Source organism: Pectinophora gossypiella, chromosome 11, assembly GCF_024362695.1.
Source record: "Pectinophora gossypiella chromosome 11, ilPecGoss1.1, whole genome shotgun sequence".
In the NCBI taxonomy this organism is placed as follows: Eukaryota; Metazoa; Arthropoda; class Insecta; order Lepidoptera; family Gelechiidae; genus Pectinophora; species Pectinophora gossypiella.
In genome coordinates, this window is record NC_065414.1 from 7,877,682 (window position 1) to 7,898,164 (window position 20,483).

The 20,483-nt window shown below is 35.2% G+C and overlaps 1 protein-coding gene across 5 annotated transcripts in view; it reads left to right on the top strand.

Annotated features, from left to right (window-relative positions):
• Positions 1–20,483, top strand: part of LOC126370952 (small conductance calcium-activated potassium channel protein) — a 248,631-nt gene that overhangs the window by 221,658 nt on the left and 6,490 nt on the right. For 2 of the 5 annotated variants that reach the window (XM_050016097.1, XM_050016098.1), the window contains exons 6-13: positions 7,970–8,099; positions 9,459–9,554; positions 12,608–12,781; positions 14,883–15,025; positions 15,241–15,345; positions 17,190–17,325; positions 19,222–19,332; positions 20,223–20,350. In XM_050016097.1, the coding sequence (XP_049872054.1) occupies positions 7,970–8,099; positions 9,459–9,554; positions 12,608–12,781; positions 14,883–15,025; positions 15,241–15,345; positions 17,190–17,325; positions 19,222–19,332; positions 20,223–20,350 (1,023 nt within the window). Of the gene's footprint in view, positions 1–7,969; positions 8,100–9,458; positions 9,555–12,607; positions 12,782–14,882; positions 15,026–15,240; positions 15,346–17,189; positions 17,326–19,221; positions 19,333–19,386; positions 19,498–20,222; positions 20,351–20,483 lie in introns of all 5 variants that reach the window. The other 3 variants (XM_050016096.1, XM_050016100.1, XM_050016099.1) reach the window with 2 other exon arrangements.

Here is a 20,483-nt window from a genome sequence, read left to right on the forward strand (position 1 = left end):
CTGTTGATACGAATTCCAAAGATGGATATGATGAACCTTATGGTGATAAGGGATCAGCCTATCGCCCATAACATTAGTCCATCATGTTAGAGGACACAATCCCTCTGTCGGTCCTAGGACTTGTGCCTGGTTAATAGCAAATGATAAATACGAGTACATGGGACTTAAACATACCAACTAGTAAATAAACTATACACTTCTGCCTACCGCTTCGGGGATAAGTCATATGTGGGATAAAATTACTTAATTGACAGAAAGGATTATCTGACTCAATGGATCAGAAGTCCTCACCGGGGTCAAGTTTTTATTAATGAACCTATCCAAATAAAACAATTATACTTATCTATTTTTTGTAGGTAAGTATAAAAAAGTCCAAAAACCCTTGCAAATCAAAGTGATGCATCAATCTTTTACTGTGAAACAATAATAAATAACCATATGACCTACATATTGGCTCAGACAACTACAAACAAAACTCATTTCTGTGACCATTACCAAATGAAATCCACACCACGAACAGAGTACTGAGGTGCAAAACTACAAAAGCGTAGGTAATGACGTATTTTTATGGTTTCATGCACACCGCTTTTACATAATGCAGGCGGGTACAGAAATGCATAACACAATGGGAATGGCGTGGCGAACAAAAGGATTTGCCTATAAACGCCACGCGGAAAATGTTCGTGGAAATATGGGATTGTTAATGACGGATGAATTTATGCCAATATTTTTAGTAGGTGAGCTTAGGTGATGCGAATCATTTTACCCCGATACCGACCTCGACGTGGTCGACGATTTCCCTTATTCAGCGCTTGTATCAGCCCACTAGAGTCGATTAATTATTTCAAATATAATCCTCTCAGGCGATGCCTTGCGCCGAGGTTCGTACCCTCGGGCCTATTTCTTAAATTCTGTACCGATTGAGAGCCATCAGCGCTCACAATTTGTCTATTCAAGAAGTTAATGTCATTTGCGGCAAATCTACAAAAAGTTACATCTAAATAAAATAAGCGAATAATTTGAACCCCTCTTTCTTCTTCTCTTCTTCTAGATGTGGCTTTGTCTGGTGGTTAACGACTCTGTACATCATCAGGGTGTGTTTGTATGTGCCTCCCTCTTCTCTCGTGTGTGTCGTGAGATCCATAACCGACCTTATCAACCCTGGTCTAAGGGTTACTATTGAGCCTCCAAAAGCTGCCTAAGTAAATAGTACCCGACTAAGAAACACTACTTACTTAAGTAAATAGTAGCCGGGACCAACTGTTTAACGTGCCCTCCGAAGCACTGATCATCTGATTTTCGCACAATCGATATGATGGGCTGATCATGCCATTTTGCACACTTGCAATGTCCGAGCCAAACCAGGGATCACACAGTGGTTTGGCCACTTGGCTGCGGTAACGTCGTATGTGTATCGAGTTGATATTAATTTTAACGTAATCAATGATAGTACCTAAACGAACTGTTGTTTGTTCAAAAAATATGTTTCCGCTTCGTACGCTTTGACTTGTAATCGAAATACTATATTAAGTGAAATACTGTATAGTTCTCCTTTCAAGTAGCATCTCGGGTATAATTTTCAACAGTTGGAGTAGTTAGAATCATTTACTGATAAATAATTGCTTGCCGCGGGCGTGCAGTCAGTATTCTGAGAGATGCCATACGATGCGTTCCCGCTACGTTGCGGCGTCGCCGCGATGTGGCTCTCAATCTTTAGAATTACTTACTGAACTCCGACATCGCAACGTGGTCGCAACGCGTTGTGCGGCATGTCGCTTACGAAATTGTGTTAAAACCTATAATGGTAAACCAATCAACAACATTCTTTCTTCTTCTCGAGATATTTTTAATTATATATTTTAAAAAGCTCCCAGAGAAACGTTACAATCAAAGTCAATCAATTGTTCTCATTTTTTTACTTTGAAAACAGAGAGAACAAGTGGAAAATCGAGAACAAGTGATTCATTTTTGACGGAAGTTTGATTATTTTTTAATTATTTTTTTTTGCGAGGTTTTTGCGACATAGGTCCGTTTTCAGATTGTTTTCCTGATTTTATTGAATCAGACTATCTAAAAATAGGACTGAACTTTGTTTGACTGGCTCACCGCTTGTTTATTTTTTACTGGTAAAATGATTCAAGTTTTATAAGTGGACACATTTCCGGGTCATATTTTTTCGGATGTGAACCGGCTGAAAACCCGTAGTGCAATACTTTCCTTTTCTTTAATCGATCTTCAATCGACTAAAGAAAGGCATGTGACCAGCGTGCCACATATGTGTGTGTGTGTGTGGTTATGTTAACCTTAGGTATATTTCACAGCAAACTACATTTTTCATCTCTTTATTTAAGAGCTGCGCTCTTGTCGGTGGAGTATTCCTTCAATACCCACCTTCGCTAACCTGTCCTAGTGAGACCAACTACGTTCTGCTAATCATTTTTTCATGGGATTCTTAAACATCAGACAGTCGATCCGTGCTTCGGAAGGCAGGTTAAGCCGTTGGTCCCGGTAACTACTTTCTGATGTAAGTATGTAGTCGTTATATGAGTCATGTCAGGGGCCATTGGTGGCTCAATAGTATCCCTGACACCAGGGTTGATGAGGGTGGTAATCCACTACACAACCCACACGATAGAAGAAGAAGATGGGATTCCTACTCATCCTTAAAGTGTCATACACAACATTTTATGAATATGTGTCAGGTTATAGCTGTGCATAACTCTTCTTTATAACCTAGACAGTCTTCATTAATTCTCTCGGGTTGTATAAAACCAATAAGCAGAGTAATAACGCTGGGGTCAATCTTCGGTTAACACAGACGATAGTATTCCTTAGAGGTTAAATGTAAATAAAGCAGTACCTATTTATTTAGTAACAACGGTTGATATTCAGAGCTTATGTTATAGGAATAGAATAAAAAAAGTAAATAATCCATACTATTAAACATAACGTATAGTTTAATACAATTAGTGAATATATTTCGATATAAGTAGATAAATTACAATAGCTTCAATTCGCGCTACGAGTAAGATCTGTCAAAGTACAGAAACCAGTGTTGTGACGTTAATAACATGGTAATGTATCAATCCAGATTAGCCCGATCGATTTTGTTCTAACAATATTATTGTAAAAAGAAAATATTGGTACACAAAATAGATCAAAACTCTGGGATAGAAAGAGAGTTCATTCCATGGATTAGGGTTTGGAATTAGGGTGCAAAACGCAATATAACCAAGGTATCGTACCTAATATACGGGAGAAAAGCTAATTTGTAATGAATAATGAACGAACGAATAACATTTTTGGCCTCTACTTTTTCTCTCTAATCCTTAAGGGAATCAGTAGCGTGGAGATTGCTTTTCATAAATTTTTGTTATTGTTATAATGTTTTTAAACCGTGGGTAACTTTATGAACTCCTTAAGTGGAATTAATTTTGTTTTACGGTTCTTTTATTGATCCTTAAGCCAGGTGGTTATAAAATAATAAACGTGGATAAGCATTTAAGCGACGCATTAGCATGTTTTTAAGAAATATTTAAGTAAGCTGTAAAGTTGGTGAAGGTTAAATTTTGGTTGTAGGGTTGCTTTTTAAACAAAATTTTAGTCAAAATTGAATATTTCCTTCGATACTGAACTTAACACACGTAAATTAAAGTCGAAGTTTTAAAACCCAAGTTGCAATTTTTTGCTAAGGTTATAAACTTCAGCCAATATTAGATTCCACTTCATTTTTTCTAGGTGTGCCAACGTCTAGCTTAAAAGCATCGCCGTTGGCCTATGAAATTTCATCACCACGCGACGGAAAATTGCAAGAGTTGAAATCGTTGAGGCGATAACTGAAATAATGTTGAAAAGTTTGAATATTTTAAGTTTAAAGTAGGTACATATTATTTAATTTTACAAAAATATACTTGCCCAAATGGCTAAGTAAATTATTCGTAACATAAAAACGTATACTTTATCTTTTTCGGTTTATGACTCTTCAATATTTATGCTTTTTCTCAGTATTCACACAAGTATATAAACAATTTAAACAACAGCTATTTATAGCAGGACCACTAGATTTTCCAACTCGATACTGGGCACAAGCCGCTCTCATTAAGCGAAGAGGGTATGAAGAGATACTTGAATGCCACTTTACTATGTTGCTATGAAAAGATCATTTGTGTTTGTAATCAGTTTTATTCCCTCACGTGTAAAGTTTACTTTGTCAAGAAAAATAATAACCTTTGTCTTGAAAATTTACATATTCTTTTACATAACGTAACGTAAAAACCTCAACAATGGAGACGTCATACGTCGCTAAAAGTATTCGGTGCTACGTACCCTATGTTTTAATAATAAGTGCGGCCTTGAACGAGCGGAAATAGCTTGCATCAGGGTCGGATCGATTTCCTTCAGTCGTTTTGCTGCATTTGTGCCAAACCTCTTATGTAAGAACGGTTATACAGGTCTGGTTTTTTCATCCGGTGCCCTGATTCGACTATCGAAATGCACTCGTACATCTTTTTGCGTGAAAGAACAATCTCGCGCGGTCCGATAGTTGAATCAGCTTCCATGATCAGGGTACTAGATAAAAAAATCCTAGATAAGTTGCAAAGTTTTCGTATCTATACAAGCGAGTGTATAGTTGGGTATCATCACCCGAGCATAATCCCGTTTTTTTAATAGGGTCCGCTTACCTAACATGAAGATTTTACAGGTCCGGTTTTTTACAGAAACAACTGCCTGTCTGACGTTCGAACTCGCGAAGTAAAAAACCAGTCCAATACAGGTTAAGTCATATACCTCCGAAAATGCATTTCTCGAGAATGTGGGTTTCCTCACGATGTTTTCCTTCACCGTTGAGCACGTGATAATCATTCATGATCCAAACATGAATTTGAAAATAAATTCGATAATCATTGGTTTAGGCTTGTGCTTGATTCGAACCTGTGATCTCAATGTGAGAGGCAAGCGTTCTACCAACTTGACTACCACGGTCTATATTCCAGTGGTAATACGCCACTTTGAGATCACAGCGAGTGAAGGCTAGGTAACTTAGCAAAACATTCAGACGTGTATCGCCGTTCTAAGTCGTTAAAACTCCTCGTATGACTAGCGGGGTGGTTGACTATGCTTTCATATTTAATGCTATTGGAAGCTTGTTTAGCTGACTAATGATGGAAGTTCTCAGTATTGGAATAATGAAAAATCTATCAATTTCTTATCATTGGTTCCAAGTAAACATTATTCGCTGTAACAGCTTTGCTGTAACTTACTACGTAATAATGTCTCGTCGTTTTTTCTTGTGCAAAATATAGGCTGACAGATTTAAAATAATATGAAATATTAGATTCACTAAAATAATTGTTACTTAATTATTTGTTATGATTTATTACCTCCATTTTTTGATGGGAGAACAAAATTACATTATATTTGAGATCATTCAATCAATGCGTTCAACACTTCAAAGACATAATTTCTCTAATAAGGAAGCTCGGTGAAGCGTGGATACTCATGAAGTTCATCTTGCGATGGACATTGCTCTGACTAGCCTAATTGTGAATATAGTCGTGAGCTAATGTAATGAGAGTTCCCTGATTCTTTCTAGATATCTTATAGTTTGACGTCTAAAAAATGAGCATTCCAATTGTTCTTGATAAAGACAAAATGTTAGAATTACAACGGATAATGTTTCCTGGATGCTACTGGTTAGTACTATCTAGCAAATCTCACGTTCTGAGGGCCCTATCTCACTCGGACACCATGGTGTGAGTATTTAACATAACACAATATATACAACATCTCCGACGTCTCTGGTGATATCTCCGAAAAGCTACAAGAGAGCAGGCTTCGTTAGTTTGGGCACGTAAAAAGAATACCTCCAGATTATGTGGGTGATGTTACAGCCAATCTAAATATGCCAGGGCTTAGACCAAGTGGACGACCAAAAACAAGATGGGCGGATGTGGTGAAAAAGGACCTGTGCATATGAGAACGACACGTCTGATAGAGCGAAGTGACAGAGAAGTACGAAGAAGACAGACCCCACCATCAGATGGGAATAATAAATGCCAAGGAGAGAGAGAGAGTGAATATACACAACATACGCTCACGAGCATATCCCAATGAGGAAGTCAGAGGTACATCCATCGTAAAATGAACTAAGTACCCACACCTCAGCAAGCTTTTTGTTAAACCAACATGATCAGTTATGACGCGTATCGCGACATGAGTACTTATTTGTACTTGTATAAACGCTTCCAACAAGACACCCCTGCTCCTAACATGGCTCATGTAATGACTACTAAAGACTAAAGTTAATAGTAGCCGGGAAAATTACTTTTGGACGATGATGATCGGTTAGTAACTGTTTTGTTCAATTTTGTACTTAAAAGTCTTAAAATATTCAGGTCAGCAGTATGGGCTACCAGTGACGGGATTTGGAGTTCTGATAGAATCTAATGCTAATCCCTAAATAGCCGACGAAGGCACGTAGACTCGCCAGAGTAAAGCATATTGTGTAGACTTTGTGAATAATGTAGGCACATTGTAGAATATTGGGGCTATGTAAACTGAAGAAAATTGAGTGAAAGCGGCCGCGAATACTTAAATATTAAGTCAGGACGAGATTTAAATGTAAAAGTCTCTTTACTCGTCTGTGTAAGTGTGCATTCCCATCTAAGCGAAGTGAAGAGGAAACGTGCGGAAATGACCAATCGCAGCGAACCACAATTGCTCGCTGTGATTGTTCGATGTGTGTACATTTCTGCTGCGCGTTAGTGGAAGCGCAACTTAAAAAGTTATCAAAGCGGATTTTAGTAGGGCATAAAGTCAATCTTTACCTAATTGGCACCACTTCTCCGATATAATATTTCACGCTATGGTTTTAGTGATAATTATATAGAATAACGATACCCTTCTATCATACCGGGTTTATACTAAAAGTCGACTAGAGGCAACCGACAGAGGAATTGTGTCCTCTAACATGATGGACTAATGTTATGGGCGATAGGCTGATCCCTTATCACCATAAGGTTTATCATATCCAGCTTACGACATCGTATCAACAGTGGCTGCAAGTTGTCTTTGATTACTTGTGGCTCTGCCCACCCCATTAGGGATTACGGGCGTGAGTTTATGTATGTGTATGTATGTATGCCTAGAGGCAAATATGCCGAGGCATATGTCCCACACACCATCGCACGCTGTATGCCAATTAATATGAAATACGCGCGTAGCACATGTCTCGCCGCAAAATAAATATGAAAGTACACACATTACGAGGCAAACGGCGCATGGCGTGTGGGACACATACAGCAGCTGTACGATGTACAAGTGCTTGTCTTCTCGGGCATATCGCAAATCCAACAGAATGATTGTGTACTTTCAAACATGGTGGACAATTGTTATAAGCGACAAGCTGATCGCTAGTCACTATAAGGTTCAGCATTATCCATCTTAAAACTTCGTATCGACAGTAGCTGCGAGTAGTCATTGATAACTTGCGGCCCTAGTTTGGTTAAGACATTACAGGCTGATCACCTGATTGTCCAAAAAGTAAGATGATCCGTGCTTCGGAAGGCACGTTAAGCCGTTGGTCCCGGTTACTACCTATTGATGTAAGTAAGTAGTCGTTACATGAGCCATGTCAGGGGCCTTGGCGGCTCAATAGTAACCCTGACACCAGGGCTGATGAGGTTGGTACTCCACCACATAACCCACACGATAGAAGAGATTTGCGGCTCTGCCCATTTGAAATAACGGGCGTGATTTTATGTATGTATATAAGTACGTTATTCCTTATTTCAAATTCAAATTCTCTGCGCATCCGGGTGAAAACATATTTTATGTACGTACGTATGTATGTATTTTTCAACTAAGCCCCAGGTGAAATCCAGCACGTTTTTGTGTGTCCTTTTCAACCCTAGCCATGCAAAGAACGTTGAATGAAAGATGTTAATGCTACTTTTGTTGTTTGTTACAGGTTAGGTAGAAGAAAGGCGTTATTTGAAAAACGGAAACGAATAAGCGACTACGCCTTAGTAATGGGAATGTTCGGTATTATAATTATGGTTATAGAAAATGAACTTTCGAGTGCTGGCGTATACACTAAGGTAAGATATTATAAACTGTGTACTTGAATCATACTTTTTTTGTTAATAAAAAGCTACTAGGGTAAGAGTACTCTAAACCATCAAGCATGCGTGAAGACTTTGATGAGAGTGGAAGAAACGAAAGTGGTGTGTGAGGATCGTAGTAATTGGAATTCCGTGGTCTCTGCCTAACCCAATGGGAGATATGCGTGATTTTGAGTATGTGTGCATGTAGGTAAGTAACGGTGGATAGAGTAATAGAACATCCACATCATCCGCTATCGACCCGCTAGGGCGATTAATTCTTTCAAATATTTTTTCCTCTCAGACGACGCCCTGAGCCGGGGTTCGCGCCCAACTGGGCACCCTCAGGCCTGTTGTCTTAAACGTTGTACCAGGTGAGAGCCTTCAGCGCTCCCCATTTGTCCGGCCAAGTAGTTAATGCCATCTGCGGCAAATCTACAATAAGTCTCACGTCAAAAAAAAAAAAACACATCATCCACATCACATTATCAACAGCCTAGGCTCCTCCACTGCTGAATTTATATCCAGCAGCTCAGTGGCCTACGCCTCTCCTATGACATGCCACTGAGTTCCGTCCTCGAATTTTCTCCTCCAGCTGCTACCAGCCAGCCATGGTTTTCGGTGGCCAGTCCAGTTGGTCATAAAAATCTGCTATATTCCTCCTCCTGCCAATATTTACCAATAATTTCATATATGTTAGTCACATGATGTGGCTGTAATTTATATATAATATTGCTTGTGTGTAATTAGAGTGTTTCAGACACTTTTCCAAAAATGAAATATGCTTATCCTTGCCACATATCTACATACATCAATCGTGAAGTTACGTATGTATAATGGGAAAATATTAATGAACTTAACAGAACAAACCTTGAACCCAAAACTGATTCGTTATATCAAACTTAACACGTTTCATTTTAAAATAAGGACACTAAAGTTATATTAACCAATTAAAAGTTCGGAAATAAAACTGAAAGTGTCGGAAATGTCGGAGTTCCCAAGTTTTATTAACGCAATGTATGAGATTAAAATTTCGTTCATGTGTCGAGACCTTTCGTAGAATTAAGTATATGTCGTTACTGGAAAAGCGAAATTACAGGAGCGTTAAAAGGCTATTTCGAAAAACAGTCGTTTATTTTTTACCCATTTATCCAATTTACATTACATTACATTGTCTCTTCATTATATATGACTAGACTGCTATTTTAGGATATTTTGGCGCTTTAGTTTTTAAATAAATTTTGCTTAATTTTGCCTTTCCAATGACGATATTGAAATATATGTGTATGTCCACTGATAACCTTGTGTTACTGATCAATGTACTTATTTTTTTATAATGTTTCTTTTCCATTTCAGGCATCAATATATTCACAAGCGTTGAAGACGCTTATATCAATGTCGACTGTGATCTTACTTGGCCTAATCGTCGCTTATCACGCTTTAGAAGTACAGGTAAGTCTATACTCAATTCCCTCATTCAGCGCTTATCGTTATCGACCCACTAGGGTCGATTAATTATTTCAAATATTATCCAGACCTGCCGCTATCCAGACGCCCTGAGCCGAAATTCCCGCACAGCTGGGCATCCTCAGGCCTGTTGTTTTTAATGTTGTACCAGGCAAGGAGCTCGGTGGCGCAGCGGTAAACACGCTCGGTCTGCGATTGTTGAAGTTAATAACCACCAATCCGTACTGGGCCCGCGTGATGGTATAAGGCCCGATCTCCTTATCCATCCATAGGCAAGGCCGGTGCCCCAGCAGTGGGGACGTTAATGGGCTGATGCCATTTGCGGCAAATCTACAATAAGTCACGTCAAAAAAACTATATTCATAAATACTTTTTTAACGACCAAAAAGACTTTGATCACTGCATACTTACTTTAATTTCGGGGTTGTTTCATTACTTTAAAAAACTATAAACTTATAAGAGTTATTATAAATATTTTACCATTTTATCCAGTAAAATACTAGTAAGTAAGTATTAGGCGTGAGGCAAGAGGGAAACCACTTCCCCATTTTTCCCTAAAAGTAGCATGGAGAATGCTACACCGACAAGAGCATGGCTCTTAAATTTGTGATTATCCAGTAAAAACATGGCCTTTATCCAGTAAGAAGTTTTATAGTTATACATAGTTCATGTAAACATTTCTTTATAATACTTACATTATATTCATTTAGAAATCGGAACAGCTGAAATAACAAGTGGTACCTATCAATATTGAAAAAACAAACTTCTTGTCAGGTAGGTATAGTCCGTTCAAAAATGATCTTCATAAAAGGTAAACAAACCTGTTACTACAAAGAATGTTCGAATTTCACCTAAACTACGCAAAGTATTCTTCTAATAACATCCGTAACACTCAATAGATGTATGATTTCTTAGCTCAATGTGAAATTAACGTAAAATAATTATTAAAACACATTTTTTCATGTCAAAACAAAATCAAACAACATACATCATAAATTATTGTTAATCTGTGGCTAGCTGTCAATTTGACGATTAGTGATGAGACATTTCATTCAGGTCAGGAAAACGAGTCAGTTCCGTGAATAACTTAAGTGAAAAAATGAGATTCAAAGTAAGTTAGTGTAACCACAAAGAAACATACAATATATATTTTAATATTATCATACAAAATATTCAAACAATCCAAGAGTCAGTTCATTTTGATAAAATAACTTGAGCTAAAATCAATTCAGCACTTCACTAGTATGCAGTTTGACACAGATAAAAAATATCGGCAGCCATATTTGTTTACCTTTTATGAAAATCATTCTTGAACGGACTATACTAACTTTAAATTCAAATCAAATATTCTTTATTGCACATAAGACAATGTAAATATACACAAAAAATGTAAAAAAGTAGGCGAAGTTATTGCGCTGCAGCAATTTCTCCCAGACAACCAGTCACTACTATTCAACATAACTATCCCTACATAGTTTTAAGTAGGCATACTCAGTATTAAATATAACACATGTTAAAAACAGATTAATACAAGTTTCGACCATTAAAAGCGGAACTTTCAGTAGATAATACGAAATAGGTACCACAAACATAAAACCATCGGTAAACAATCAATATTCCGGCCTTGGACTCCGCTATTACAGTCTTTATTAACTTTAATATTTTACGCCGGATAGCCTGCAGAAATTGCATAGAAACATCGACCAAGTCGTGTGATATAACGAAGTCTTCAGTATTGAGTACGATTAAAGTCTTTAATCATACTTAACTAGTATGCAATTGCCAAGAATAGTCATATCGTGTTCATAATTGCTGGTATTATTTATTTCCGTTAACAATTACTCAGCAAACCATTTTAAGCTTCTAAGTTTTCTATGCTTTTAAGAAATAATCGATTGTCGTCATCGTAAAATGCATTAATTTGCGTGTTGCGAAGTTGTATGCGGAAAGGTTAACTTCCATTGATAAATTCAAATATTTTTTTGCAAAAAGGACTGTTATTTATTAAGCAACGCATCGCAGGGCTGACAACCACACTAATGCACACATATGCGCACACACACACACACACACTTTACAAAATTTTAGTTTATATTCTATTACTTTATTCTTTTTTTTTTTTTTGGTACTTAAGCGATGGGCTAATGGCCTGTCACCAAGTGGTCCGTCCGTAAATTTAGGAGCAATTGTTATATTAGATTATAAGTGAGAATGTTGAGGATGTAGGCTACATATTCTAAACATTACGACGCAAATAACTGTATCTAGCTTTTAAGTCTATATCTGTTTGTTCTCCAAATAAATAAATAAAAAAATAAAAATAAGCAACAGTTAAGTACCAAAAGACGTGTTTTGTATTAAAATGCCAGTTTTAGATACTTGAAAATTATTTCTATTTCGGTGAAGAAAATCAACTTCACGTAACTATAGAAGACATAAAAAGCTTATTGTCAATTATTATATGATGATTGAGGAGGTTTATACACTCAATATGCTGTAGTGGAATATGATATTCATAATGCATACTTTTTAATTTATTCATATTACGAGTACCTTTTTGAAAAATAACGCAAAATAATCTTTACGAATACAATACGGGCCTTACCTTTCTGAACCTTAAATCCCATACTGAACCCATAACAAAGGGAAGGTAAAGCCGCCGTAAAACTATCTTTATCTGTATCTTGTCCCATAAAACCAGTAAGTTAATATCTTACGTCTATTTTATTATTTGAGGATAAACAAAAATGGCCTTACGATTTTCTATCCCTTATATCATCAATATTTTTATAAAAGATGTTTTTTACCATTCATAGTATTGAATTGCGGGTTTGCTGGACTGTTACTGACACTTAATCAAATAATTTGTTTTTAAATGTTTCTGTTACTATTTTCTTACGAAGACTAAGCTTTCTCTCACCAAAAATCAATAATTACAATGTTATGGATATCCAAAAAAAAAAAGATACAAATTATAGAAGTAAACTTAAAGACACTGTTTTCAGTCATATAAAATTGTTTCTTTTCCCTAATTCCAGTTATTTATGATAGACAACTGCGCTGATGACTGGCGGATAGCAATGACGTGGCAAAGGATAGCCCAGATAGCACTGGAGCTTGCCATTTGCGCCGTCCATCCCATCCCCGGGCAGTACACATTTACGTGGACCACCAAGCTGGCCAACAAAGGAGGAGTTATTGGAGTTGAAGTTGTAAGTTTCTACTGTTTTGCACGTTTTGATCGAGAAACTAATGCTCTGAGCGACACTACAAAATGAGTAACAAGTTTTGTGTCCTATGAGAGTGATGATGGGACACGGGAGTTACCGCTTCGTTTTTATATTGAATGTTACGACGACACATTGTGATCTAGAACGCAGTCACAATGGTCTCGCGATATATCGCATAGAATCGCTCTAAATTCATTTACGATAAGATTTGACCGAAAATGAAGATCGCCAAATAAAAAGTTTCGAAAGATTTTCAGTAGCAATCATTTATTTATTTATTTATTTATTTATTAGGTTTGCCAACAGACAAAAACACTTTTACATGTTTTAATGCATTTAATTATCTATGATTAATTCCCCTAAGATTTTTCGGTTCATGGTGATCAAAAAAAGGTATAGTCAAATTAGATATTTGAATCGTGTCCTAGGACATTCCTCGATCAGTTCACATTTTCGGAATTGGATCTTGTTGCTCAGTACATTATTTACTCTAATCGATGTTGAGTATTGTGAATGATGTTGTGTTAACTAAAACATTTATCTAACTGCTAATGTTCATAATTGTATGGATGTGTAAAAAATAATAATAAGCAAATGCTTGTTCTGTTGTAATTTCCTGTTCTAAATTTTAATGTTAATTGCTTTAACTTCGACATCATTCTGCATAATTTTATTGATGCTATGTATAACTATGGTTTGCTTCAGACATTATGACTAGCCTCAATCTGTTACCTACTTGATTTGCTAACTGATTTCGTTTTTCATTTCTCTCCTTAGGGCACAATGTATAAGCAAATTCAGGTCTGTATTAATCGGATTCATTCAAGGTTTTAAGTGATGTTAGAAATTCATGTTTTGAGCATGTACTAGTTGAAAACCGTTTCACGTTCCACAGTTTTTGTGAGGTTTGTGTGTGTCATAATTTTACAAAAATGTATAGTTGTTAATTGAAATTGTGTTTTGTACTTGTGTACGTGATATGCGTTTTGTCTGAGTTTGGCAATGGTAACGAAGTAAAAGGGAAGAAAGCTTTGTTGGAAGATGCTTCTCAACTAATATCTGTTTCTTTGAGTGTGCATACATTAAATGCAGTTTCTACGTCTTTATTATTCGATTTCTCCCCTTTATTTATAATGTTTAAATATATGTGACCTGATGATTCTTTAAATATTTTGATAGACAGTGTCATTATTTAAAAAAAAGTTAAATATATATTTGTTGAGAATTTATTTTAGTCACTTAGTGGTGCTGATTCTAATACACACCATCTAATTTTATTTTAAGTTATTCCTGTTATTTTTTTATTCGCCGAAAACAAAGGGAATGGCAGATTAATGAAACACACATCAATTTTAAAAAAATCCCAAAAATTCTATTGGCCGGTAACCTAAAGAAACAAAACACAAAATTAAATTGACAGCATATGTCAAATGTGTTGCATATCAGTGAAATGCCTAGTTAATAGACCTGCGTTATTCATTCGTTCACTCATTCATTTTAAAATGAACAGTTGTCAATCATCCGTGCCTTTCCTTTTCGGCGGATAAGAGAATGAAAGGTATAACTTAAAATAAAATTAGACGGTGTCTGCAGGAATCGCGGCCATTTTATTCTTAATAGAATAGTTTACGTTGTGTTGTAGTTACTATAGGTATAATACTACAGAGTTCATATAAAGGGAATGCGAGCACTGGATAAAGAAATATTATGTGAGATAAATATAAAGCACATGTTTTGAGTAATTAGACATATTTATTTTGGAATCGAAACAATAGTTATGACTGACATCACTTGAAATGTGTAAATATGAAAGTCTTTAAAGTGTGTGCCTTAAGGTGTTCAATTTTTACGTTTAAATCAATTTCAAAATCTAGATTCCGTGGTGACCGTTTTTTTTTTCTCTTTCCTACTGTCCATTCTGCATCTGCTTTGTTAATTTTTGAGACGTAGTTGCTATATTTTATCATCATTTATAAATTTTTTTCATCTAATGAATTCAAATATACTACGGAATCTTGTGTTTTGTTTATATTTTTATTGACACTGAATTTGTGTTACTTAAGTAACATTTTTCTAATTTCAGGTACCATATGATGTTACACTCTCCTTGCCGATGTTCTTTCGGCTGTACTTAATATGCAGGGTTATGTTACTCCACAGTAAATTGTTTACGGATGCTTCATCTAGGAGTATAGGAGCTTTAAACAGAATAAATTTTAACACTAGGTAAATTATACTGTTACGAAATGTTTGACTGTTGTACTGTATTCTTGTATGTACGCTTTTAACTGTTCTACTATGCTATATGTAACAATTTTATAACATGTCAATAAAGAGATAGACTTTTTATGTATATCAATACCTCAGCTTTAACTGTGTTTGCTTAAATAAAGAATATTATCAACTTATTTTTAAGCGCTGTGATCTATTTATTTTCACAGATTCGTTTTAAAGACATTAATGACTATATGTCCTGGCACCGTATTACTTGTGTTCATGGTGTCTTTATGGATTATTGCCAGTTGGACACTAAGACAATGTGAAAGGTCAGTATTGCTCCTACGTGTTTTCAATATGTTACATGCAATCTGATTTGCGGACTGATTTTGTTAAGGATACATCAATTACACTAAAATATTAACGACATTCAATTTTAAGTTTTCATTAGTTTGGATTTCATCAATCTGTATTATTACGCTTCCATCGTTTCGTTTAGATATCCTTAATGTTTGGCATTTTGTAAAATATTGTCAAAATTGTTACGGTAATCACCAGTGTTGTGCCAGTGGGCATGCTACCGCTTTTGTACTGTGGCGTTGTAAATATTTATTTCGCTTCTTAACCCACTATGTTTTGTGTTATCAATGTTTAGGATTAAATTTACGGAAGAATTTATTAAGTAGTGAAGCTAGGTTCATGAATCATCACAGTGAGATACAAGAGTTTGACTTTGAATACCTACGCAACTGTAGATTATTTTACAAAGTACTTAAATGTAACCACACACCTGCTAATTAATAGATGTAGACCATATCACTTGATGTCAAGGATTCAGATGCTAATTGTGAATCTGTAGTGTTTCTACACCATTAATTTGTGTACACTACACACGCACGTTTTAGGTAAGAAGAGCTGTATTTGTACTAAAATCTACATCAACACGTCAAAATAGCACTTGCAAATACGGTCAGAATATTATGAAACGCAATCACAACCTTAAATCAAACAAATAAAATATTTTATAAATACGCACAAAATGGCTCGATTAAAACAGTATACACCTAGATAAGCTTCCAACTGTCGCAGACATTTGAATGCACAAGGCCATAGCACTAATCACATCATGCATCAGGACAAACCTTATTCCTATAAAACTGCTTTTACCTTTCTCACTTCTATATGTGTCTCCTTCTCTTCTTGCGACTCTGTCTATATGTTTATTATCTGTATGACTCCAAACCTGTTCAACTCAGGCAAAAATTCACGCATGGCTAATTTGGTATAACCCAGATAAGTGTTTAGACTGCACGTTGTATTTGAATCTATTTATTATACGGTCTTAGATGTGTAGTAATCAACATTGTTTTCGTCATTCAATAGGCATGCCAGATTTGGAAGTAATTGAAAATCTGTGTTTAGACATTTTTATGGTTTCAATAATCATCACCTACATCGAATTCTTCGATTGAATAACTTAAGTCTGCAACTTAAATAATCAATTTCTGAAGTAGTGTTCTCTTGAAATTTGATAGATTTAATGTTGTCTGGTCGAATATTCGGTTACCCTGTGGTTCTTGTCGGGCATTTTGGCTCTCAGGTTCCACGATGAAGACCATGCCAATTTGCTAAACTCAATGTGGCTGACAGCTATAACCTTCCTCTGTGTGGGCTACGGTGATATAGTCCCCAATACTTACTGCGGCCGTGGCATTACCCTCACCTGCGGTATGGTGGTATGTATGAATGTAGGATTATATGGGTTGCCTTGAGACTTTAACACCTTATGTGGTTTCCGTGATCAGTTCTTGTTCCAACTAGATAAAGCAAGGTAAAATTTTATTGCGTTAGTATTTAAAATTAAACTTGCTTTTTCTAGATAATTTAGTGTTAGGTCGGTAAAGGTGAGCCATTTTATGTGTTAACTTCACAATCGTTTGAAGCAATTTCACAATCAAAGTCAAACTCTTCAATGTCTAAAACAGTTTTGTCCTCAACTTTTCTATTTCTTTTATTTTATTTTCTAACATGAACTCTGTCACTTATTGCATAGGGTCGGCTTTACGCGTTTTGTAGGTAGGTATTGTTACTAACACACTAAGGTATTTTGTGGTCTCATCCGAAAAGTAGACCGATATTTTGAGTAAATAGTTGAAATTTATTGACGATTCAGGTTTCACGACGAAGAACACGCTAATCTACTGAATGCGATGTGGCTTATTGCAATAACGTTTCTCTCCGTTGGTTTTGGTGACATTGTGCCAAACACATATTGCGGAAGAGGTATCGCCGTTAGCACCGGCATTATGGTAAGTTTCTTACGAACAATTTATATTTGTGTTGACTGACACGGCGTTGAAGTTAGCACTGAAGTCTGCTCCTCTAATTTCGTACAATGTGACGAACATCCTTGATGACACTGGAAAACATCGATCAAAATCATTTATTCGGACGCAGTTACCAATAAAATTCAAAGAGAAACCAAAATTGTCTAATCAAAATATTTTTAATCGGCTCTTTTAACCACGACTTAAACTTAGGCTTGATAACAATCAAGAATAAAGCGTGTCAAATATAAACATCTAATAAAGTAACTTAATAACATTGGTAGAAATAACTAGCCCATGATATCTTTAAGGTTTGGTACCCGTAAAATACAAAAATAAAATTTAGATAGTAATCGAAGGTTCAAATAACTTTATTTCAACGAAAATTCCTTAAACTATTTTGTTCGTAGAACGGAACTTAATAATTAAGATTTTTATTCCAGTGCGTCCCTGCAAAGTTCCTTGTTTCAGGTCGTCAAGGTTTAGTAGTTACGTCTTTTGAGTAAAAAATATTTTTTCAGTAATTTCACGCCTAGTTTATTCTTATTTCTGCCAATAGAGATTCCTTAATATTGCAGTGCAGTCAGTCAACACTTATGTTTCGATGTAACCAACATCACACATACACTACTCGTAATATTGCTTTACACATCTTTTAAGAAATCTTAGTATAAATCACAGAGTTAATCGATGTATTTCAATGTAATTATTATAAGTATGAATGTTCACAATACTGTTGTATCAGAACCAATATATATCAATGTTGAAATATTGTACACACTTTCTTGAATATAAAACATCACTATATTATGTAAAACTCACACTCAATGTACACACTGAATCCTAAAAGTACGATAGATTTCTTCTACCGCAATAAATTAAATCGTAGATATTCCAGGCAATTTTATTTTATTAATATCATCAAGTCGATAGTACGGTTTTCAATGATTTTTGAGTACAGTAACGTCCATTTCCCTGTTAAAGCCAGCTATTAGATATATTATTATGTAGTACGGAATGCTTCATTTCTCCTTACTATTTCTAGTTCTCTCTTCACTTCAACTTTTCACTGAATTGCACAATACGTTTGTTTTTAAAATGGCTCACTTTTCCTAAAATAATTTTATTAAATAAAAAAGTGTACAATTAAATTGCACCTAAATAGATGTATCAATGTTGATGACAATAAATCCAAAGTATTTGATGTGTTAATACACGTTTGATACGTTTGTGCACTTTCTAGATGATGATGCACTAAGTGGAAAGAACTGTCACAAATTACTATAAGAAACTGCATAAAATAATGATAATTAGAGATTTTTTAGTCTGAACATCGTTGTATTCGTAGTTTGTCTAACAATTACCTATAAAAATGAATTATGCTACTAACCTAACAATCTTAACAACTAACAGAATTTAGTAATTATAGCAACGATTTTCATACCTCTAAACTCTCTTTATAATTTAGTTTACTTGCATTTTAGTATGAAATTCTAAAGCTAAAAAAATATTTTAATTTACAAGTGAAATACTTAATGAATTTAATACTTTAAATTTTCTTGATTAAGTGGGTAACATTAACAATTGTAATGCAAATAAAAAATAAAAGCAATGTCAAATATAAAAAAAATATATATACAAAAGAAGAAAAAAAAAAGTAAAGAAAGAAGTTTTTACATAAATAGTTGTTTCTGTTATCCTCTACGAATATACAAGAATTAAAATTAAACAAAAAGATAAAAAAGCACTTAGCTCAAATAATTTTCAGTTAATTTTAATTTCTAGCCTTTAATAAAGCCTTTCGTTAAGGAATGAAAATTTCTTGAATGCTTCTATACACGTTCGCTTGCATTTTACATTAAGATATTCACTTAACAGGGAGCTGGATGCACAGCGTTATTAGTCGCGGTTGTTTCAAGAAAATTAGAATTAACTAGAGCTGAGAAGCACGTTCATAACTTCATGATGGATACACAACTTACTAAAAGAGTAAGTATTACAGCGACATCTGTTCATCACAATTATTGTTAATCTAATTAACAGGGGGCGGGATGTACAGCCTTATTAGTGACCGTTGCTTCAAGAAAATTAGAATTAACTAGAGCGGAGAAACACGTGCATAACTTCATGATGGAAACACAGCTCACTAAGAAGGTAAGATAAATAATGGAAATAACGACAGGATTGTACAGGTAAGGATGCTTGGCTAAGATAGGGATCGAGTGGCGAGCTCTAAATTAAATTTAGTTCTCCTTTTAGTCCGTATTATTTAATGTGTCACAAACTGATATTGGTATTAGGTAATCACATTTTAGACTGCTTTTTATTGTGATTAACTTTGTGTCTGTGATGTGAATATTTAGTATAGAACTCATGATGGAAATAGGTAAATTACTTTGTAGTTTAACATAATTTTGCGAAGCTTTACATGGTGTTAACTAGGACCTTGTCTGATTAGCTGTATTAAGAATAATGATTTACAGTTCCAGATCTTGAAATGAAGGTAACCAATACTAATATTATAACATATACGTGTCTATTCACATTAAATACCATACTTATCCACCCACATAGAATATTTTTATTATATGCTATACTTGTTTTCTTACTAACATTTTTCATATAAAATAGATAAGTTGGTTCAAATTTATGAATAAACCTAGCATTTAAAAAAGTTAAGTAATAGATCGCTAGAGCACTAAGCAAGTAAAATACACATTATAAAACTCATAAATAGCTATAAAAAAATTTAGAGACACATAACAGACCTTATACACATATCCTTTCTAAAGAATACAAGTAGATTTGCACAATCCTAAGATGCCAATGCATACAGTGTACCTATATAACTCTAAGAAGAAACTCATGAAATTTTACAGTTGAAAAACGCAGCGGCCAACGTTCTTCGGGAGACGTGGCTAATATACAAACACACGCGTCTAGTCAAGAGGGTGCACCCTGGACGAGTAAGGACGCATCAGAGAAAGTTCTTGTTAGCCATATATGCGTAAGTACAAATCGCCTTCTGATGAAATTAACAAGAACAGGAAATATATATTCATGAAATAAATAAAAATAATCTTATAAACTCTGTCAACGACATTTGCAATTAATGTATTAGAGAAACTTTTTATTTTGTG